Source organism: Geotrypetes seraphini, chromosome 12 (assembly GCF_902459505.1).
Source record: "Geotrypetes seraphini chromosome 12, aGeoSer1.1, whole genome shotgun sequence".
Lineage (NCBI taxonomy): Eukaryota > Metazoa > Chordata > Amphibia > Gymnophiona > Dermophiidae > Geotrypetes > Geotrypetes seraphini.
In genome coordinates this window covers 12,853,289-12,877,856 of record NC_047095.1, presented here as the reverse complement: position 1 = coordinate 12,877,856, position 24,568 = coordinate 12,853,289, and the positions used below count along the sequence as shown (strand labels likewise).

Here is a 24,568-nt window from a genome sequence, read left to right as displayed (position 1 = left end):
CTCTACACAATTTTGAGTCACTTTTTGGTTATTTATAGCGGAACATTTTAGTTCCTTCTTTCTCCTTGCGGGCGGTCTCTACCCCTGATTACAGTTTTCATCTTGGGGTTTGGGAGTTTTTCAGTTTTTTAAAACTTTATGCATCATAAGTGATATTTTGAAAATAATTTTCTCTGTAATTGATATCCAGGTAACTATGTAATAACCACGGTGATATGTTGAAAACGTGAACATGAGCAACCAGAGACATATTGAGCTGTGGTATGGCAGGATTTTATAACATTGAAGTGTACACAAAGAATGCTTTAAATTTAGGTGGCCTGTTATACAATGAGGGTGCTTGTGTTTATGGGTGTTTTAATTTGCATATTGTGTAACATGTTTGGCATACCATTATTTTGTGAATATTTCATAGGCTGTTCATTAATATGGATATTAAAATCAAGCATTATTGAGCTAATTTGAAGGAAATACTCAGTGGGTCTTTTACAAAGCTGCAGTAGCAATGTTGTTTTGATAAATGCACCAAATCCCATAAAAAACTGAATAGGCCTCAGTGTATTTACCGCGGCAGCATCACTATTGCGGCTTTGTAAAAGAAGCCCTTAGAGTACCTGCTCATCTTTCAATGTAAACCACTTAGGATCCCCTTGGAGTATATCATCGGTATATCAATAATAAACTAAACTAAACTAAACCTTAAGTTTGTATACCGCATCATCTCCATAAAGATAGAGTTCGGCACGGTTTACAGGTAATTCAATAAATGAGGGAAGGACATAATAAGAAATTAGAGGTTATGAAGAGGATAGCTAGCTTTACATTTTAAATAGATAGCTTTACGTTTTGGAGAAAAGCCAGGTTTTCAGATGCTTTCGGAATAATTGGAATGAGCCTAGGTTCCGCAGCGGGGCAGGGAGGTTATTCCAAAGCTCAGTGAATTTGAAGAAAAGAGATTTCCTTAATTTACCTGCATACAAGATGCCTTTCAATGAGGGGAAAGATAGTTTGAGTTTGTGGGCGGATCTGGTAGTGTCAGGTCTCGGAGAATTCCAGGATAGTGGGATTAGGGGAGAAAGAAAATGTCATGCAGGATCTTGAAAATTAGGCAGGTACTAGAGAATGACACGGTGGCGGTTTACCCGCGGCCACCGCATTTTAGCCGCAGGTCACCCGCCGAAAACGGGGAAGAAAACTAGCAGTCGCTGCGGCGACGGGGACAAGGCCATTCACCGCCCGCGGGGCGGTGAATGGTCTTGTCTCCGCAGTGAGGTATCAAGGATCGCGCGGTCCCCGCAGCCACCGCCCGCCCGCCCGTAGCATTTAGCCAGCTCCCTCCCTCCACCTCACCTTAAATTTCGAGTTTTCCGGCTTCCTTTTTTCCGAGCCGCACGTGTTCAAAAATCCGTGCACGCGCGGCTGCGCGAGTCAATCAATCTTCTCCTCTGACGCAACCGGAAACAGGAAGTTGCAGGAGAGGAGAAGTTTGATTGACTCGCGCAGCCGCGCGTGCACGGATTTTTGAACACGTGCGACTCGGAAAAAAGGAAGCCGGAAAACTCGAAATTTAAGGTGAGGTGGAGGGAGGGAGCTGGCTAAATGCACGGCTTTTTGAACGCGTGCGGCTAGGGAAAAAGGAAGCCGGCAAACTCGGAACGAATATAAGGTGAGGTGGAGGGAGGGTGGGGGCTGCTGGACCATTCTTCATTACTTTGCCATACTAATTCCATTCTATGTTAGGTGCCACGGACTCAGATTCGAGTCCTAGCGATGATGAGTTAAAGATCCCAAAAGAAGCCAACTTCTAAATCCAGTGGTTAGAGCTACACTACACTCCTTGTGACCCTGGGCAAGTCACTTAATCCCTATTGCTTCTGACACAATGGGCAGTTCCAAAGACCAAGACTGGCCTGTGTCAAAGACAGGATGCTGAGCTTGATAGACCCTTAGTCTCCACTGTTTTTAGTGATCAACAAAGTTCTATGTTTCTATAATCACCCTAATTCTGTTATCATTGGACTAGATATTCAAAATGATTTAAATGGCCAGGACAGGCTCCTGGCTGTTCAAATCATCTGTCCAGGGCTAACCAGGCATTTTCAATCTTCATGTTCAGCCCAAATGGTGTCACACAATTCAGCAAAAATACCCAATGTTGTTCCTCATAATTTAAATATTGCTCATAGAAGGAACAACATTGGGTATTTTTGCAAATGGAAGTTGGAGGGTTAATTCCCTTGAAACAGCCAATTGAGTGAAACATGAATTCATGCTGGGACACAAGATAGGTTGAATTTGTTTTGAATTTAAAAAGAAAAATGATCAATGAAGAATACTATAATGGCAAGAAAATATAATGATAAAACAGCAACTAATTTTGCCTATTTTTATATATTAAAAAAGTACTACATAAGGTGAATGTCCATATTGCTGTCTGTTGTTCTGCTGAGCACTGGCATTGAAACAGCAAAATGCATTTATTGCATACTTGTCCTCTGTCGGAAACATTATGGTGGTATATTAGTTGTGTTAATAAAAATTTATAAACAAAGCCCTGCCAGCTGAACATCTCTTTCTCTAGTTCAGCAGCAGGAACTTTGATTTATAAGAATGGAATACGCTAAATATTAGAGTACTAAGGCTTATATGGATGCTGCGGGGACGGTGACGGGGAGGTGAATGGGATGGCAGTGGCGGTGACAGGGCGGTGAAAGGGATGGCAGTGACGGTGACGGGACGGTGAATGGAATGGCGGTGACGGGGCGGTGCAGAGGATGGTGGGCCGGGGACGGGGCGGTGACGGGGACAGATTTTTTCCCCGTGTCATTCTCTAGCAGGTACATTTAAAGTGAATCCTAGAAATCAATGGAAGCCAGTGAAGTTTTGACAGAAGCGGGGAAACATGATCGAATTAGCTTTGTGTGAAGTCAACGTAGCCACAGTGTTCTGGATCTGCTGAAGTATTTGAAGATTTTTCTTGGTTAGACAAATAAATAAAAGATAAATATTTTCAATTTGCCTTAATCAATAGACCTCCCTCCCCAATATCAAGTTGCACTAGTTTCTAGTGTGAGCCGGAAAAGTAAGTGCTCCAATGCTCACAGCTTGCTAAAAGGGGCCCAAACTTTTTAACCGGTCTTAGATTTTGATTGCTTTCAATACCAGCTTCTATAACCACAAGGTCTTTACCATCAATAGCCAAACTTAATGGTATGTTAATATGTTCATGCTGGACTTTGTTTAAGCTTTCAAATAATCAATGAGGCAAATGTATTGATTTTATTGAATTTAAAAGACCTTTCAAGCATCATTCCTAAGAATAATTGATCTTTTAGACATCATTCCTAAGAACAATCTTCAATTTCATTTCCTTCTTTCTTCTTCAAATTCCCAAAGTTCCTTCCTTATTTCAAATTGATTTTTAGATCTTGCTCACATCACCAAAATCCTAAGAAAAATATTCATCACATGCCTCCTGAAGATGATAAATCTGTAGAACTTATACAGTTTTGCCCCAGACCTTTTGGCAGTGTAGTGAAGAAGGATTTATTTCATTCTGCAAGTATTTGCACTCTATTATAGATGTCATTTATTATTTCTGTGAGCTGTTTAAAGCCAAGCTCTTTCTAGGCATTGAATCAACTGCCAAATTACATCTACATTAATATCTTGGTATCTAAGTTACATGATAACATTTTGCTGTTAAATCTGAGAACACTGAAGGAACAGAGATAGAAAGTACTTAATCACGGGGGAGAAAAAAAAAATGAAACTGTGATCAAATGCAAAGTTTGCCTGAGGAGGTATTACAATTGAAAAGAATAAAGACAAAGCAGGGTCTTTTCCCTCTCTTTCCTTTTGTGATTGCAAAAATTACAGATGCTTACACACCTAAACGCAACAACATTTTTGCCAAGCAGTTGAGGCATTCTTACTAAGAGCTCATTCACTTTCTAATCTTGAGTGGCGTTCAGTGCATATAACAAAGGTGTTCCACCATCTCATCTTCCATACAACCTGATCTGGTTTACTGGATTGGCACATCAACATGTCATATGGAATGTTTCTATTTCTTGCCCACTGAAATGCAAGCAAATCTGAGTCATACAAAACAAACTATTGTAAACATTTATCTCTGAGCCAACCAGAATCTTAGGCCTCTCTCCCAGTGCATCTGGGATGCGCTGCGAGTGGCCTAAGGTCCAGATTGGCCATGGGAGTGGCCTAAAGGATCTGGCTAATCGGAATCTTAGGTAAAGGATCACTTACAGGTCATGGACCAAGGGGACTGCCGTGGGAGCAGACTGCTGGGCACGATGAAGCCCCTGGTCTGACCTGGCAGAGGCAATGCTTATGTTCTTATGCCACTCCCAGTGCATCCCAGAATGTACTGGGAGAAAAGCCCATGATTCCAGTTGGACCAGGCCCCTCCTAAAGGAGGGGCCTTAAGCACCTGGGCCAATCAGGACCTTAGGCTCTACCCTGGTGCATCCCACAATGCACCGGGAAGGGGAAGGCCCACCATTCAGTGAAGGTGGTCCTGCCGGCCAGCCAGAGAAAGCATCTGTCTGTCCAGTCAACTTAAAACAAGGTAGTTTGGGGTCTGGGTAGGCTTGGGGAAGGTTCCGGCAGTAGGGACTGGGCATCCCTCCTGCTGATGTTCTTTGTGAGGGGGAGGGATTGCGGCAGGAGGGACTGGGCATCCCTCTGCCGATGTTCTTTGCAGAGAGCAGGTTCCAGCAGGAGGGACTGAGAATCCCTCCTGCTGATGTTCTTTGGTGGGATGGAGGGTTCCGGCAGGAGGGACTGGGCATCCCTCCTGCTGATGTTCTTAGTGGAGGGGTGTTCTGGTGGTAGGGACTGGGCATCCCTCCTGCTAGAGGATGTCTTGGGGGCTGGTGGCAGGAGTAATTGGGCACTCCTCCTGCCACGGACATTCGGGGGTTCAGGCAGCTTCGAGGGTTCTGGCAGGAAAGACTTGGCATCCCTCTTGCCGGTAGTCTTTGCGGGGAGGGGGGCGGCTTAGGCAGCTTCTGGGACCAGGCGTCCTATACAGAATCTGGCCCAAAGAGTCTAAAAGGGAAAAAATAATTAAATACCTGATATTAAAGGACCAATGATGATAGGACACATAAAGCTTTGCCACTATGAGAGTATTTGAGTGGTGAGTGATGTCATTGAGGTCCGGAAGAATTTAAAGAGAAATAAAAATAAAAATAATTTGATATAAAAGCTTTCTATGGACTTGGAGGTGATTATACATACATCCTCATACATAGAGGGTAGTTCTATAGCCAGGTACCTACAATAGGCAGTGGTGCCTATTTTGAGCCTATTCTGTGAAGAAAAGTAGATGCCTACATTACTTTGCATAATATTAATGCAACCACCAGAGAACATGTGTATATTATAACATGTGTAGATTCTCATCTTTCCTTTTCTCTCCAAATATCCTCTCTGTGTAAAATGGGAATTTACTTCCTACGTCAACTACGCTGAATATGGCAGTACTTTGATATAGCAACTTTTCGCACACTTATTCTTTCACTTCTTATAACCAGACTCAATTGTTGTATATAGTATATTTTGAATGTTCCCACACCCAGAAAAAAAAATGGCAATCTCTTTAAAATACAGCCATCTTTGTCATGCACACCAATATGTTCATGTTTTACCACTTTTCCAAAAATTTCACTGGCTCCCAGTAGAGCAGTGTATCGCAAACTTTTTCAAGCCGGGGCACACTAAACCTAGTGTCCCCGGCTTGAGACATCCAGAAGTGCTTTGGCATGATGATGTCATGCGCATGACATCAGCACGCCAACGACATGCATGACATCAGCACGCCAACATCAGTGCATGCACATAGGTCCTTCAAATGGGCTTTGCGCCGAGAGAAGGACCTGCGCTGAAGAGAAGGGCCAGCAGAGAGGAGAGGTGCCAGCATTGGGAGATTGCTTACTGGATGTGCCTTTCTTCGTGAGAGGCACGTCCTGTAGACAACTGGCACTTCTCCTCTTTCCCAGCATACTACGGCACACCTGAAATCTCAGGAGGCACAATGGTGTGCCTCTGCGCACAGTTTGAGATATCTACCCCTATCTCTCATCTGTCACAATACCATATTCTCCAGACATGCTCTCCGAGATCTCTTAATGATCATTGCTTAGTTATTCCAGCCCTGAAACAGGCACAACTCAAATCCAAAAGACATACACCATTTCTCTTTATTGCCCCTTCATTTTAGAATTCTCTGCCTCTAACTATCAGGAGGGAAACAACTTTCAAGAAATTTAAATCAGCATTGAAAGTGTAGCTATTCCAACAAGAGCTTGGCCTGGACTAGACTGGTGTCCATAATTGAGTTCACCATACTATTATTTCACTTCCCCTCCTACCCCCCCCTCACCGTTCCTCTCTTTTTTATGTCCCCAATTCCAATGTCTTACATAATGATTGTTTTAATGTGAATGTATTTTTTTTTTTTTTAATTATGCATGGTGGTTCTTTTATCATTTCCTATTGATTTTAGAAGTTGCACCTGCCAATTAGGGAAAACAGTATAGCAATAACCTAAATAAATATAAACACCACCACTTAAACCAGTCCTTAGATGGCATCATTGGCCATGTCTTGTTGTACCATAAGCATGTACATGCATAAATTATAGCACAGGTGCACAATCCTTTATCCAAAATCCTTGAAACCAGACACATTTTGGATTTTGGAATGGTAGCTAGGAAGATTAGGAATTAGGAGCTTAGTGAGAAGTATTGCACAGCTATTCAGTACTAATTGGTACACATTCATTTTCTACTTATCACTGTTACCATAGGGAAATCTGCAGCTCTTTTGGGTTAGGTGTGTGTCACATTGGGACATGAAAAAATTGGTTTTCCGAATTTCAGATACAATGTACCTGTATTCTATAATGTATATGTGCTCTCTGCCCACAATCCATCCAAACTCCACTCATGTCTATGTCCAGTGGCAAATTATGTACTATCAAAGTACTTACTTGGGAACATAAATGATTAGAACATCATCATTTAACTGCATTATTATCGCCAATAAAAAACTGCCTGACCCTTATAGAATTACTCCCACAGCGTACACAGAAAGTTGCAGCTGATTTTCTATGGAAACAAATTGCAAACTACTGAGTATTGTCACATCAAAATGGGATGTCTCATAAAATAAGATCATTTAAAGCAGATCTTCTGAATCCAGTCCTCAGGGTATTACAAAAATCCCTTAAGACAGTGGTCCCCAACCGTGTCCTGGAAGACCATCAGGCCAATCGGGTTTTCAGGATAGCCCTAATAAATATACATGGAACAGATTTGCATGCCTGCCACTTCCATTATATGCAAATCTCTCTTGTGCATATTCATTAGGGCTAGCCTGAAAATCCGATTGGCCTGGTGGTTTGGTCATTTATATAAGAGATTCTCCTCTTATCAGTTCATACAGACTATCATGGTCTCACTGAATCACAGTCTCAATTACGGTAAGTTTCATAAGAACATAAGAAGCGCCATCCCCGGATCAGACCTTCGGTCCATCAAATCCGGTGGTCCGCACACGCGGAGGCCCTGTCAGGTATACACCTGGCGTAATTTTTAGTCACCCATATCCTTCTATGCCTAAGAAAACAGCATAAAAACTTGCCTGAAACAACACATCTTTAGGTCAGACTTAAATTTCTTATTAGAGATATATGTTGTTTTTAAAAAACATATACAAAACAAATGTTCCCTGGGAATCATAATACTGTATTATAAAAATGCATATGCTGGACCATCAGAAGTGCTCTTTGGGACCTTAATTGCTTTCACCAAAGCTAATGCACTATATTCCTCCTGGGTCTGAGTCTCTAATTTTATTAACAATCAATGACTCAAAATGAACGCTAAACAACTTTTAGCAAAATGTACTCATAGTAAATGATGGTAGATAAAGACCCAAATGGTCCATCCAGTCTGCCCGAACATACACTCTCTATTGGCATTGAAATTGGCATGAGGACCGGCATCCCCTACAAAATCATCTTTCACATTAAGCTATATCAAGGAATTTCCCCTTTAAAACAATATCAAACAAAAGGTAGTAATATTACCAAAATCTGACCTCTCCTTTCAGATCACACTATCAAATCCATGCTGTCATTACTTGTCGCTTAGACTACTGCCCTTAGGGCTCCTTTTACTTGAGCAGGTGGCAGTTTTTCGGCTAGCGCATGCTAATCCGGTGCGTGCGCAAAAAACGCTAGCGCACCTTCGCAAAAGGAGCCCTTAGGTTTCTCTCTCAACCATCTCTCTCCCCTTCAATCCATTCAAAATGCTGCTGCATGACTCATATTCTGCAAGAGCTGCCATACTCCCATTACCCCCTACTCAAGTCACTTCATCGGTTCCCCATCCATTTCTGAATACAGTTCAAACTCCTTCCAAATGCATTCACCCTGTAGACCCTCAGTATATTTTCTCACTTGTCTGCCCCCCCTATGCTCCCTCCCCCCATGAACTCCATTGTCGGATAAGGCCCTCTTAACTGTGCCCTTTTTCTCCACTGCCAACTCCAGACACTGACCCTTCTTTCCTGCTGCACCATTTTCCTGGAACAGGCTGTTGGAATCAATACGTCATGCTCCACCTCTAGTAGTATTCAAATCCAAGCTAAAAGGCCAAATTTATGAAGCTGCTTTCAACTCAACTCCCACTCACTGTCAGATACCTATACCCATTGTATCATTCCTTCTGCTAGAAACTCCCCAGCCCTGAGATGTCCTGTCTGTCCAAATTAGATGGTAAGCTCTTATGAGCAGGGACCATCTATTAAATGCTAAATGTTCAGTGCTGTGTATGCACTTCAGCGCCATAAAAATGATAAATAGTAGTAGGAGAGTAGTAGGAGCCCTGGTATTAAATTACTTTTTTTGAGTTTACTGGAAAAAGTGATTAATACATCTGACCTGAAAAGTTACAATTTTGTAACATGCTTTTGTAACTGATTGCAATCTAAATGTTGTTGTAATGCAATTATACAGGACAAATGATTTTTGCTATATATCTATTATAAGTTGGAAAGCCATCATTAAAAACACCTTGTCTCAATGGATTTTGTGTGATGATTACAATTTATTTCTATAATACAATCTGCTTGTAGAAGCACTATGACACACATTCTAAAGAGCTTTTCCACTGAATATTAAGGGACCCTTTGAATAAAGTACATTAGAATCTTAGCTTAACACCTCGTAATGCAAGTTTTATCTCAAGCTAAGCCCGGATTTAATGCAAAACCTTTTGGGAGCATTCCCTCTATTTTTTTTAACTGAAGTTCATGTGTTAATGTTACCATTAATGTGTACAACTTGCAGAGTTCATCTGGGAGTATTCAGGGGGAAATTCTATAAGTGGTGCCTACCATAATAAAAATCAGTTGCAAAATGGCATCATTAATGAGCTCTAACAAGATCATAACAACAAAAAATTAAGGTTAATTGGATGGTATGCCTACATTGGGTTAATTGGATGATACACCAACCCCTCTGGAGTAGGCGCCTACACCCAGGTGCCAAACACCATGTAGGCATAGTTAGGGGTGGATTGAGGGTGTTTTTTAAAAGTTAGGCACTGCTAGGCATCGTTAGGTGCCAGTAGGCACCTACATTAGGCACCTCAATGTAGGTGAGGTAAGCCCCGACCTACATTAGAGACGCCTACAATGTTAGCATCTACAATGCAGATTAAATTCTGTTAACTATGCCTAACGTGTGATTGACACATCTAGGCACCTACATTCATTTCTTTAGGACCCCTGAGGAAGATGTGTTAGTCAAAACACAGACCATGTTGGGCCCCCTCATCTTATACATGTGGACTAATTATTCTGTTTTTATAGACTAAATAAAAGCCTGCATCAGGAACATTTGTTCCACAATAACCTTTGTTTGACGTCTTCTATTGTGCAAACTTTGAGTTCTCTCTCTTGGTTAACAGAACCTGACCCTTACTGCCTCCTTTTTAGGAGGTGATAAATGCTCCCACATGAATAATAATAATAACAGTTTATATTCCACAGGACAGTGAAGTTCTATGCGGTTTACAAAGATTAAAAGATGGTACAAATTGATTGAACTTAATAGAGGTGAAAGAAAGTGGTTAATATGTCAAGAGAACCGTTATTGAAGAGAAAGAGTTGTACGGGTCAGCTGTCTAGATACTTCAGGAACAGATATGTTTTTAGGCGCTTCCTGGATTCCTCATAAGTAGTGGGCGAAAGCAATTGTTCTAGATCTTTACCCCATAATGCTGCCTGATGTGAGAGAAGGTGTTGATGGTGTTTTTTGAGTTTACATCCTCTAACTAGGGGGGGAAACAAAGTTCGAATGTGAGCTTCTCTTATGCCTGTTGGCTGAGAAGGAGAAAAGGTCAGTTATGTATTTAGGGGCTAGTCCGTATAGTACTTTAAAGCAGAGGCAGGCGAACTTAAACTTTACCCGTGCCTCTACGTGCAGCTGTCGGTAGTAAGGTGTCATGTAATCAAACTTCTTCAGCCCGGAAATTAGTCTGACCGCTGCATTTTGCATTAATTGTAATCGTCGCATATTCTTTTGGGAAATTGCTAAATAGGTTACAGTAATCAAGTTGACTCAGTACGAGGGATTGTACCAGAATTCTGAATGCTGACATATCAAAATATGCTCTAATGGATCGAAGTTTCCAGAGAGTGAAACTCTGTGTTAGCCAGTTATCTCATGACTACTGAATCTCAAGTATGGTGACATCATCTACTCATGTAATGTAACACTATTACTGAAGCTCATAGATCGCAACACCGCAATAGAAGCAAAAGTACACCGCTCAAAATTGACTATGATTTGGAATGGGATTCCCTCTTGTGTTAGAACTCGTCTCTCCATCCAGATTTTCCGTAAATCTATGAAAACACTGTTATTTTAACAGTTCTTAGAAAATTGTTCTAAGGAAAATTAGTTATCTTCTCTCTAAGATGTTCAGATGCGGGTCTCATTAATAAGTTATTTTTCTCTAATCTATCTACTTTCACTTCCATTATTAATTTTTATATGAACCGAGTCAAGCTCCTTTTGGGGGAGATGACACGGTATATAAATCTAAGATTTAGATTAGATTAGCAGCAGTATAGAAGCTTTCAATAAACAAAAACATCAATGCGCTAACTTACATAGTAACATTGTAAATGACGGTAGATAAACACCTGAATGGTTCATCCAGTCTGCCCATAGGTTATACCCATTAAAAAATAACTGGCAAACACTTTCAGGCCCACTCTACTACCACTATTATTTATTATTTCTATAGCACTAATAGATGTATATAGTGCTGTACATTAAACATGCATGAGACGGTCCCTGCTCAAAAGAGCTTACAATCTAATTATGACAGGACAAAAGGGGTGACTCTGTTCACGCTGCTCGGGGAGGAAAATTACAAGGGAATGATGTGGAGGATAGGGTAGGGGACTATAGAGGGAATGACAAACAGATATGGGTGCTGTACAAGTGGGGTGCGTTAGTACTTAAACGTAGAGAAAAGTTCACACGTGTGCAGTTTAACGAGTACTAACAGACAACCTACCACACAAACTTTTTAATGTGTATATACAGTAGCATGTTACTGTGCACTAATTTCCTGACTCTATAAACGGTGACTAGTGGCACCTAACTTATTTTAGCAAGGGCCAGCAAGATAAATGCTCCAATGCGCATTCCACTCCTATGAGTATCAGAGCATTTACCTCACCGTCCCATGCTAAAATACTCTACCACAGCTTGATAAAACGGGGCCTAAATTTACTAGAGAAATTAACCTTTACAGATACAATTGTCTCCTTATATGGAAGGATGCCCCTCAGAAGTAACGCTATAACAATATCACTAGTGGATGCGGTGGCCATTTTGCCTGCCTGGGCAGGACAAAGAAAGATTACTAGGTATTGCTATCACGTGATGGAGGGTTTGCTTGACAACTAATGAAAGGAGTTGGGATTAAGGGGAGAGGCTTATCAAGGGATTGGATCTGATGTTTGAGGGAGATAAGAGGGGATTCATTAAGAGGGAGTCCAGGAAGCAAATTGCGGGTTAGGGGGTAAAAGAATCAGATCAGGGGTGTCGGGTGAATTAGATGTCAGCAGTGGTGCGCGAAGAGAGGGCTTTCAGAGGATTCAATGAATCTCCAGCTCTACGGCCCTGCTTTTTAAATTTGGGGGTACTTTTAGTTTGATGGAGTTTGATTTGTTGAGTAGGCAGCCTGCTCAATCAGTCAAATTGCATCAAACAAAAAGTAAACGAACAAAAAAAAAAAAAGCAGGGCTCTTGGGCTGGGGATTCTCTGAAAGCCCTGACATTACTGATCAACCAATAAAATTCAGAACAGTGCCCTCAGGGTCTTTAGGGGGTGGGGCGAATTCCCTGAAGGCCCTGACCACACACCACTGGATGTCAGGGAGGGCAACAGCTCATATAATTTTACATCTTACAATTTGGTATTATTCTCATTACTTATGTACACAGTCCGCAAGTACTCATGTTTTTATTTCAGTATATGATTTTGGTAGAGATGTTGTGGACAAAAGGCGGTAAACTGACAGCACTGCGAAAGCTGTGAGCAAACGAACAGATATCTTATGTGAAGCTGCAGCAACAGAAGAAAAACCATTGCCTAACACTGTGCATCAACCCTTGGTAATATCATTATTTTTTTTAAAGATAAAGAGATCATTCAGTTTCAATGTCCGTCTACCACTTGACCTTTCAGCAAAGACTGTTTTCTGAAGTCCCAATAAATGCCAAGTGATCATGATGATTTCAGTGATGAGGACAACTGTTCATTGGGAACTTCACCGTTGCCAGCAACTCATTTCGCTCAGACTACGAAGCAGATTTCAGTTGGTAATAAGTATAGAAATAAATTTAACTCTCTGTCAACTGGAGCATCATTTTCTTATGGCCTTTCTTTAAATACATAATCAAAAGGACTCAGATATTGTGAAAACCAACAGTAATTAATAAAACACTTCCACAACAGTAAGATGCACTATGTCAGATGGTGTGTTAATAACAGTTCATAGTCAAAAGCGCGCACCGACAAAGGCGCACCGAGAAAACTGAGTGCAAGGCGGAAGCCCGCACCGAAGAAAAACAGTGTTTTAAGGGGCTCCGACAGGGGGGTGTTGGTGGGGCACCCCCCCCCCCACTTTACTGAATACAGATCGCGCCGGCGTTGTGCGGCGTTGTGGGGGGTTTGGGAGGTTGTAACCCCCCTCGTTATACTGGAAACTTAACTTTTTCCCTGTTTTTTAGGGAAAAAGTGAAGTTTTCAGTATAATGTGGGGAGTTGCAACCCCCAAACCCCCCACAACGCCGCACAACGCCGGCGCAATCTGTATTCAGTAAACCCCCTGTCAGAGCCCCTTAAAACACTGTTTTTCTTCAGCACGGGCTTCCGGCTTGCGCTCAGTTGTCTCGGCGCGCCTTTGTCAAAGCGCGCTTTTGACCTGTCACCGTTAATAACACAGTACATGCTGAATGATCATTTTCAAACGAAGGAAAAAGCCTCAGTCAAGGGCCCTCGCACCTCCACAATGGTGGAATAGCGGTGGTGGAGTGTTCACCTCACTGGCAAAAAAAACCTCCTTTAAATGAAACAAGCGCTGTGCTGTGTTATGCTTAGCTTGGAAGATATTTAAAGATAGATGAAAAAACATATTCAACTTATCTTCTGTTGATCGGTATACCAACGGTGGCCAGCGTTTTACAAGTCTGCTGCCCCGGGGTGTAACGTATCCGATCAAACTGAAGCCAGAACCAAAAACTTAACGTTAAAACTGAACCAGTGTGTATTTTCACAAAACTTCAATAAAAAAACAGCAAGACATACCTTTAATTTGGACGCAGAACGCGTCTCCTACATCCAAAGATGGCTCCACAGAGTTCGCTCTGGATTTGAATACTCCCAGTATGTTGTCGTCATAACCGGAAGTGCCAGTACGTCAGTGCTCAGACGCTATTGGAGGCACACGATTTTCTACGCAACTTACGCAATTTAACTCACAGACAAAAAGATGATGAGGATAACCAAGACGGTATTGCAGGCACATAATCCATTGCACAAGTTAAAGGGCAGCTGACAGATATAGCAAACTAAAAAAAGTCAAAAAAATCAAAAGATCAGAAAATCGTTTACTAAATATAATGTACTTTTGAACTATCTTCCAAGCTAAGCATAACACAGCATAGCGCTTGTTTCATTTATTTTGCCATTGAGGTGAACGCTCTACCACCGCTATTCCACCATTGTGGAGGTGGGAGGGCCCTTGTCTGAGGATTTTTCCTCCATTTGAAAATGGTCATTCAGCCTGTACTGTGTTATTAACACACCATCTGACATAGTGCATCTTTCTTTAAATATAATCGTTATCGAGAGCTTGCTGTCTCATGGTTATAACTGAGAGGACTGCAAGTCCTTTTTCCTTGGGAAACTGGAGTTCTCTTTTCAAAATGAGGCCAATGAACAATATGCAGTTTATTGGGGGAAAATTCTATAAATTGTGCCCCAAAAATTAGACACTGATAAAAATCAGCGCTCAACATTATTTTATAAAGAGCACTTTGGGCTAAGCACTCATTATAGAACAGTACTGAGTACTGAATTCAACGCTCAACATTGGGTGTGAGGATTTGCTGCAACCTGGTGTAAGTCCTAGGGCTCCTTTTACTAAGGTGCGCTAGCGTTTTTAGCGCACGCAGGATTTTAGCACACGCTAAACCCGCGCTACGCTTCTAGAACTAGTGCCAGCTCAATGCTGGTGTTAAGGTCTAGCACGCGCAGCAATTTAGCGCACGCTATTCCGCACATTAAGGCCCTAACTCACCTTTGTAAAAGGAGCCCCTAGTGTGCAAGTTCGGTATGGATTCCCACTGTTCTGCAACATTGCAGACCCCATCCATGGCCACATTACATTTTAAGTTGTGCATGATCCACAGGTGCCCACTGTTACAAAATAGCATGAATAATAATAATAATTTTATTTTTTATATACCGCCTAACCAGGAATGGTTCTAGGCGGTTTACATCAAATAAAAACTGATCATACAGCAAAGAATACAATTTAAAATGGAAATACATCAGATAATAAAACATAAGAAATGCTTAAAATTTTAAAAAGACGACAGAATACAATTAGGATACAAATTTATCAACTAATTGGGTCTTCAATAATTTTCTAAAATCAAGATAGGAGGAATCTCCTAGCATAAGTTTTCTAAACCAACCATTCAATTTAGCAGCCCGAAAAGAGAGAGTTCTCTCAAGAAATCTTTTAAAACAACGCAATTTAACAGAAGGAAATGTAAACAAACAAACTCTACGTGTCGACTTATTTGAGTGGTTCAAAGAAAAATGGGAAAGAAGGTAGCCAGGTGACAAGCCAAATATTGATTTATAACAAATACAAGCAAACTTAAACAAAAGTTTGGCCTCAATCGGCAACCAATGAAGTTTCTGATAATATGGCGTAATATGCTCCCATTTTTTCAAACCACAAATCAATCGAACTGCAGTGTTTTGAACCATTCTCAATTTTCACAAAAAATTTTTATAGGCACCCAGATAGATAATATTACAGTAGTCAAGAATACTTAAAACAGATGACTGCACTAACAGACGAAATGAAGCTTCATCAAAGTATTTCTTAATGGTGCAAAGTTTCCAAAGCACCGAAAAACATTTCTTCAGTAATAGATCAGTATGTTGTTCCAAAGTAAGATGTCTATCTATAATCACTACCAATATTTTTATAGATGCGCTTGTTAACTCCGACTGGAGCTCATAAACTAATTATTATAGGTGCCAATCAAGAATCTGCACCCTTTATAGAATCTGGGGCTTTGTGTGCACTTGGAAGTAAAGCATACATATGTGATGGGCCAGCACATGAATACTGGGATCCCCTTTTGTGCCTTCTTCATCGCTGCCCCTGCCACCCCTACTGGTAGCTCAAAAGGAAAGGGTACTTGAATATGACCATAATTCTGGAGGCAGCAAAAAAACCAGAGACTTTACAAGTTAAATCAATTTACAAGTTAAATTTTAATTATTTACAAATGATAATTATTTATTTATTTGCCAATGTATATCCCACTATATCCACAGTTCTTTTAAATTGTCTCCCTCCACTGAAGCGTTTAGCCCAGTGCTTCTTCTCCCCCTCCTTCACCCTCAGTTGCTTGGCCCCTTAACGTTGCAGGAAAAAGTGTACTTAATGTTGTATCAGTTCCCTCTGTCATTAGGGCCAGTCTCATAGTATGGATATCTCAAGGTTATAGAATCTCACATCTCATATTGAAATGGAGCATGTATTCCAGAGGAAATTGTACTAGTAAGTGCCCTTCTTCCTGTCAGTCATGGAGACTGAGTCACTCGGGAAAGTGCTTGAGTAGGGTCTCTGAGGAAGTTTAAAATACCTGTCTATTCCTTTTTTGGTTGCCACTGAATCTTGGCACTTGAGACAATCACCTAGTAGACCTAATGGAAGATCTGGCCTTATGCAAGTGAAAATGCTAACAGAGATTTTGAAATCTCCCAGGTTCTTTTACTCTCTTGATCTGTTCTTGGTCCTTTATTAATATGAATTTTATTTATCAATTTACAAGTTAATACATGCATATACTTAACAAAATCCTAGATTGTCTTGAATGCATAAATTTGGATATATAAATTAGCATACTGCCAATTTTATGCATCTGAAAGTGGCATTAGATTTATGTTCAATCTAAAGTGTTTTTTTTATTTTTCCTTTTTGATTAAGAACATAAGAACATAAGCAGTGCCTCTGCCGGGTCAGACCAGAGGTCCATCCCGCCCAGCAGTCCGCCCCCGCGGCGGTCCAACAGGTCATGACCTGCCTTAATCACCAGAAGGGGCCCCCTTGCCCCCTAGGTTTCTCATCGAAGTCCTATCTTCCCATCAATGTCCTAACCCTCCGGCCTTGCACCTGCACGACCTGGTGAGCTGTCTATACTTATGCAACACCCCAGCACCTCCCTCAGTACCCCACGATCCCCTTTTCCCTCAGGAATCTGTCCAATCCCTGTTTGAATCCCTGTACTGTACTCTGCCGGATCACTTCCTCCGGGAGTGCATTCCATTTGTCCACGACCCTTTGGGTGAAGAAAAACTTCCTTGCATTTGATTTGAACCTATCTCCCTTCAGTTTCTCTGAGTGCCCCCTCGTACCTGTCGTCCCTTTTAGTCTGAAGAACCTGTCCCTGTCCACCCTCTCTATGCCCCTAAGTATTTTGAAGGTCTCTATCATATCCCCCCTGAGCCTCCTCTTTTCCAGAGAGAAGAGCCCCAGTTTATCCAGCCTCTCAGCATATGGGCAGTTTTCCAGCCCTCTTACCAGTTTCATTGCCCTCCTTTGGACTCTCTCAAGAACTGCCATGTCCTTCTTGAGGTGCGGCGACCAATATTGAACGCAGTATTCCAGATGTGGGCGCACCATCGCTCGATACAGCGGCATGATGACTTCCCGCGTCCTGGTTGATATTAACTCTATTAACTAGAGTTATCTTTTTCTATATTGCTGTTGGCTCTCTCTCTCTTAGATTTTTGAGGCCTAATAATGGTTACCTGTGATGTTTTGATAAAAAGGAATTTAATTGCCTTTGTTGTATATGTGCTATGTGATTATCATATTTTCTTGTAAAAGTAAGGGTAAGGAATTTGATATTCCATCTTTCTGGAATGAAATCAAATCAATTTATATATATATATATATATATATATATATATATGTGTGTGTGTGTGTGTATATATATATATATATATATATATTAAGGGTGAAGTCTAGAAACAGCACCTATATTTAGAAACTGGTAGTCACCCTACTAATGCCTATATTAAGTAACAAATGCTGTTAAAAATGGCACCATTAAAGTGCCTACTGGTGCCTAAATAATACTCACCAGAATCACACCTTCATAGGTGCTTTTGGCTGCCAAATGCTACTATGGACATAGCTAATACCAGAAATATCCTTAGGTGGCCTTAAGCACCTACATAGGTGCGATTCACAGCATAGTTAGTCACCAGAAATGTAGGCCTAGAAAAATTTAGCCTACATTTCTGGTACCTTTCATGAATGTGTGATTTTCTATAGGGGGACTGTTGCATGATTGGCATGTGATTGATGGCTGCTTTTTAGGCAGCCACCGATAGCAGTGCCTAAGCACTATTCTTGTATATAAATGGTATACACAGTCCTCAAATCCCCTGATAGGGCATGCAGTGGGAAGAGCAAGCCCAAATTCTAAAGGGAAAGGACCAAGATCCCACAACACAAACAAGAGTGTTCACTAGCACACAAAGTAGAATCAGATCTTGGACCCAGGAATAGAGTATAGAAATGTTGGTGTTTATTCAATATAAAGTTCAACAATCTTTGATAAGCAAAGCAATAAAGAGCACACAAAACTGGAATCTAGACCTTACATGGGCCATGTTTCAGCAAAAGAATTGCCTTCTTCAGGGGCTCTTGGGGAGAACAGAGATATAACAACATAAATAGATTGTACAAAATTTTAAAAAATTTTAAAATAAGTAAAATATAAAGAAATTTAAAAAAGTAAGAGATGATACAGTGATAGAAACACAAGTGGTATACACTTAAAAGCAGGAGAAAAATTTACCCAAGATACACACCGTTTATAGAATAGTGTTTAGTGCCAGAAGCTAAGCCTACATATTGGCATGGTCATTTACATATGGTTCAATTCTTTATGCCTAATCCACACCCAATCCATCCATTATCCTCCCATTTCTGATCCCCCATTTTGGACATGCACCTAAATTTATGTGCATACATATTCATTACATCCATTAGTGCCAATAATTGCTTTTTAATATTCTAATTATCGATGCTACTTGGCTTGTTAATCAATTAATTTGCACACACGAATTGCACACATGTCCAATTTTGCACATGCAGTTTTTAGTGCTTTTTAAAGAATTTGAGGTTCAATGCCTAAATATTTATTTATTAAAAAAAATTATATACCGCTTTAAGTGGGCAGGAAAGGCTCCTGCCCACCTAAAGCACTCTAACCTGGCCAACCAGCTACCAATATTCAGTGGTGCTTACCGAGCAGTATCATTCACTATTGACTGATCTCCATGGAATTGTTCAGGTATTGGTTGACCTGGGCTAGTCCTGGAAATCATGTGGGCATCAGCTAAGTGGGCATGTTGGACTATATAGACAGTCCTAACTTTGCCCATGTAGATATGCAGCTACAGTGCTGATATTGGCCATACCATTATAACTTCCAGGTGCCACCACTGACTTGGATATTCATTGCCAATGCCTGGACATAGTCCGATATTGAATATCCATGTCTAATTCAGCTAATGACAGTCAGCTTTTAAACACTGACCATTTGCTGGCTGAATACTGATTCAAAAGCTTCATCACAGAGTTATAAGAACAGCAGAGTGGCACAAGCATCCCCTTCATCAATAGATCCTTCTACAAACACAGTCAATTTTAAACTGTCCATGGAAACATGATAACTCTCCACAGCTTCCATCTGTGTCCTGAATGGAAGATAAAACCTGATTCAAAAGAGAGAAATTGCTTCTCCAGGATTTTTTTTAAAGGGACTTCAGTCATGTCGGTAAAAACATGCTTGCTGTGAACAGGACACTGAGGATGGCAATATTCAAACTGTGTTTCACGCAGATAAACACATGAGAGTGGTTTGAATAGCTTATTATAAAAGAAGATCAATCTTCACACAATCAGCAGTCTGCAAACTTGCTACAACTCTTATTTTTTTGTTGCACAGCACAGAGATGCCATCTAGCAGCCACAACAAGGAATTTCCAGATTATAAAGACACTCCTCCAGCAGAGACAGTAAATGTAACATACTAGTTGAACAGCCTTTTGCAATATAGGGAAACTAGATCAATGCCATCGCTACTGAACATGACTTTTATCATCTCTAAGTACTTTGCTGGACATGCAGATGCATGCAAATGTGCTATTATGACAATGCATTATTCTTCAACTCCTATGTAAGCGATAGTACCAGCAGTAGATATTTCATTGAATAACTGGCTATTTCATGTCCAAAGTTCCTAACTCAAGGTAAGATCATTTAATAATATGACAAGGATAGGTAATACCTGTTATCAAGGGCACAACAACTAGTAGAAAACAGTTAGGGTTCTGTTTACAATATTTTTGTTAAATGTACACATTTTTTAGCCTACAACAGTAGTAGCATTCCTGCTTACTTCTTGTAGTTGCTGATTAACTGCTGTTAATGTCCCATTTTCTAATTAGAATTCAATTCTAATTAATGGAGCGTCAATGCAATTTATGCAATCATGTGTATTTCAGAAGAGTTATCAGTAGACATCTTTCTTGTATTGTTTTGTTGTTCTCATACCTTCCATTATTTTTGCAACCTCCTCCCTTATAGTTCAGTCATTACTGTACTAATCCTTTGGCCAGGGTCTTTATGTAACTTTTTATACATTCACCCTGATTAAGGTCAATAAGTGTCAACATTGAAAAATGTCTGGGCACACCTCCTTTCAATGCTGTGATTTAAAAAAAAATAATTTTGCAGTTGTCAATTCTCTAGCTAAAGATTACAAATTGAGAATTCATCAAGTAGCATTAGGGTTTTAAGTCGCAGTAAATGGCCCTTAACATGACTTAAGCAGCACTAACACTACCGTTCCAAAAATAGTGCGATGGTATTTAAATCACTGTGCGTTACTTAGTAATGAAATGTAAAATATGCAAATGCATGTCTTGCATCTCATTACTATACAAATCTCCTAACACGGCTTGAGGTGATATACTCCAAGTCATGTTAGGGCCCAAAAATCATGGTAAAATAACACCAGCCTTTTGCTGAGGTTATTTTACCATCTGGGAGCATCAGTCCAAGCAAAGCCATGACCTGATGCTCCAGGATTACAGCAATGAATCCCCCCCCCATGTACAGCCCCAAGATCCCCACTCCCTCAAGCCCCCCAATCCCCCAAGTGGCTAATGGGGTCCAAGGTAGGTCCAGTGGGTGCAGGGAGGTCAGCTAAGAGCAATGTCCAATTGTTCCTAATCACTTCGGCACTGACATCAAAATGGCATGAGGTCAAATTAAGATTCAAATTAAGATCAGTTATGAATTTTCTGGAAAAAGACACTGTACACTATAGGAACCAATTTTTTAAACCAGTTTGGGAGAAGGGGGATAAATATGAGAAAATAAGAATAGCCTTACTGGGTAATACCAATACCAATACTGGGTCCATCAAGCCCAGTAGCCCGTTCTCATGGTGGCCAATCCAGGTCACTAGTACCTGGCTAAAACCCAAAGAGTAGCAACATTCCATGCTATCGATCCAGGGCAAGCAGTGACTTCCCCCCTGTCTTTGTCAATAACAGACTATGGACTTTTCCTCCAGGAACCTGTCCAAACCTTTCTTAAAACCAGCTACGCTATCCGCTCTTACCACAACCTCTGGCAACGGGTTCCAGAGCTTAACTGTTCTCTAAGTGAAAAAAAATATTTCCTCCTATAGGTTTTAAAAGTATTTCCCTGTAACTTCATCATGTTTTCCCCTAGTCTTTATAATTTTTGACGGAGTGAAAAATTGATCCACTTATACCCGCTCTACTCCACTCAGGATTTTGTAGACTTCAATCATGTCTCCCCTCAGCCGTCTCTTTTCCAAGCTGTAGAAACCCTAACTGTTTTAGTCTTTTCTCATTTGAGAGGGGTTCTATCACCTTAATCATCTTGGTCTGGACATATTGCAAGTGTTTATTCAAATTTAGGGTGGAGGGAGCTCAACCACCCATAGAACTGGCCCTATCCTATCAATTCTACATGCTTTTATAGTTCATAAGCAACTGTATAAAACATTTACATTGAAAGAGATATACCAAGGAGAGTTAGAACATCACACCAATGAAAAATATTTTGGGCTACTAATAATGTTTAGTTGGTTGTCATATAAATATCAGTCAGTGAATTAAAGGACCCGGTTTCTCTTAAGTACTAGAAGCAACCCACAATAACTTCATTCATGTTTCATAACAGCTTCAACCAATCCTGTTCGGATGACAGCTCCAGACTTATAAAAACTTATGTACATATTGTTTACTAGAACAATACTCTAGTAATAAAATAACCATTTAAGTGATCTCTTTTAAAATTAATGAAGCAAAAGATCCACATTGAATCAATAGGTTGATACAATCTCTGAACAACTCTACTTCTTCAGACAAAATCCAGTCCTTTAATTTTTGAATGTTTTTAGTAGATCGATTTAGGAACATTATTTAAAATGTATGCATTAATCACCCATGATGTCTCATGGAAGCTTCATGGTGTTAATTTCATCCAAGACAGAACAGCTGCCAGGGTTCACCAGCTAACATTAACACACAGTTCCATATAGTTACCATTTCTATTGGTCTAATAGCATTCTCTTTTAATGCTCCTTTTGAATTTTTCAATGTTCAGACTTGACCAACGTAAACATTTAAGAAATTATATCCCTTAACTATTTTCAATTCAGGATTTACTGCAAACATTTCAGGCTTTCCTTCTATAAACCTTGATTACCTGTTCTAGGTGCATTACTGAAAAAGCAAACACCAAAACATTCTGTGGCTTTAAACAGTAAAGCTAGCTGGCTCAGTGTGTGACGAATGTTTACAACCAGCATCATTTCAGCCAGAAACAGCCCAGGGTTGTACTCGAGCTCAGACAACACCAGAATCGCACACAGCCTCCTTGCCTCCTAATTCCCAGAGGTCTGCAATGCCAGTGTCACAAAAGCAGATTTTTTTTTTTTTAACCTCACATTAATAATCTGAAAGGAGGGTGGGGAGGGGGGTTAAGGAGAACTTGCCAAGTGTCAAATAAAGGAGGAGCACGGAGTGGGGAGCTGGTTAGTATTTTAAGTAATCTCACACGTACCTTAGAAGGATTCAGTCCAGCCAGCAACAGCAGTAGCAGGAGAAGATTCAGGATGCTGGAAGGTGCCTGCATTCTGAGCCCGCTTGGGTTCACGATATCGCTCCTTCATTCACACACCACTTCCAGTGCAGGGACCTTGGCAGTTTCACTTAGTGGCTGCAGTGCTGCTGAGCCCGAGAAAGAAGAGGTGGAGGGCAGCTGGTCCCCCGGCATTCTAGAGTCTGTTAGGGCAGACAGCCGCTGGCCGTGTTGCTGAAACAAGCTCCTACGATTTCACAGAAGTTTGATTCTAAGGAGAGGGAGGGAGGGAGAGAGTGAGAGAGAGAGAGAGAGAGAGAAAGAGAGCTGCTGAAAGAGGTGCTGAGACCTGGGCAACGGATATGACATCACACAAGCTGTAGGGGGCTTTGGGAGCTGGTTTGCAGGGAATTTGTTAACCAAATAAGCAGAAGCTCCACATCTAAAGCGCAAAAGTACAGAAGTAAAGTACCCTGGATCCATGTCTTTCACAGGGATGGGTTCTGTCTTATTAGACTGGATCTCTGCATGGAGTTTGATTTAGCACAGTTTTGCTGCAAACATTTTGCAAAGTGTGTGACTTCACCTGAATAGGAGGATCACGTCTTTTTTTTTAGACCTATATTAAAAAAAAAAAAAAAAAAAAAATCATAATCTAGTTTGTATTCATGCCACATCGTCAAAGGATTGTATTTTGTATTCCACACCACATTATGGCATAGAGGTTAGAATATGCTTCGAAAAAAGGATTCCACGCCACCTCCTCTTCACTCTACAGGCACATCTTACCACAGGGCTTAAGCTAACAGTGAAAGTTCATCTGCCTTCTGCGGGTGATTAAATTTAGCTGGCCGGCTATAAGGGGGTAGGACAGCTCTGCTCACTGCTTAGCTTCCTGCAATTACTGCTTATGGAATTGCTGGGAAGCTGAGCTGAACCATCCAAGGAGCAAGCTCCGGGGGAGAGGAGGAGGGAGACAGACACAGAAGAGCACCGTAGACTGATTGATGAAGGAGAGGGGCTGCTGACTGTGTATCTCCAAATCAGCTGAGTGACAGGTGGGAGGGCTTAAATGACTTACCTCTTCTTAACAGGGTAGGAGGAAGGGGCACACCACACAGTCTATCAGGAGGGAGCTCACTGCACGGCGATAGGAGAGATACTGCAACAGAAAAGAATTGCCTTCATGTTTCACTTTCAAGACTGATTTCCTTTGGAGTATTTTGATTGTTATTATTATGTATTATTTGCCTCTTAAAAGTCTGAATTCGTAATCATTCATGCAAAAATAGGGGAACAGAATTTATTTTAGGATTGAATTAGAATGTGGGTAAACTGGATTATATTTTAGATAGGAGATCATATAGGGTATGTAAGAAGATACATAACTAAAGTATCACAGTCAACAATTTCTACTGACCAATTATTACTCACTTTTACATCTAATCAAATCAGGTCTTTAATTTTCCACATATCTATAATAAAAGCTTGATTCTCCTTA

At 40.8% G+C, this 24,568-nt stretch overlaps 1 protein-coding gene across 3 annotated transcripts in view; it reads right to left on the bottom strand.

Moving 5' to 3' along the window:
• The window catches only part of OLFM3 (olfactomedin 3), a 459,853-nt gene extending 435,667 nt beyond the window's left edge, over positions 1-24,186 (bottom strand). Inside the window, exons 1-3 of one of the 3 annotated variants that reach the window (XM_033916520.1) lie at positions 24,149-24,186; positions 23,540-23,686; positions 23,050-23,338 (exon numbers count right to left, since the gene is read on the bottom strand). In XM_033916520.1, coding sequence (XP_033772411.1) covers positions 23,050-23,121 — 72 coding nt within the window. In that variant the 5' untranslated portion in view covers positions 23,122-23,338; positions 23,540-23,686; positions 24,149-24,186. Of the gene's footprint in view, positions 1-23,049; positions 23,392-23,539; positions 23,687-24,148 lie in introns of those variants that run through there. The other 2 variants (XM_033916523.1, XM_033916522.1) reach the window with 2 other exon arrangements.
• Positions 24,187-24,568: the final 382 nt, after the last annotated feature.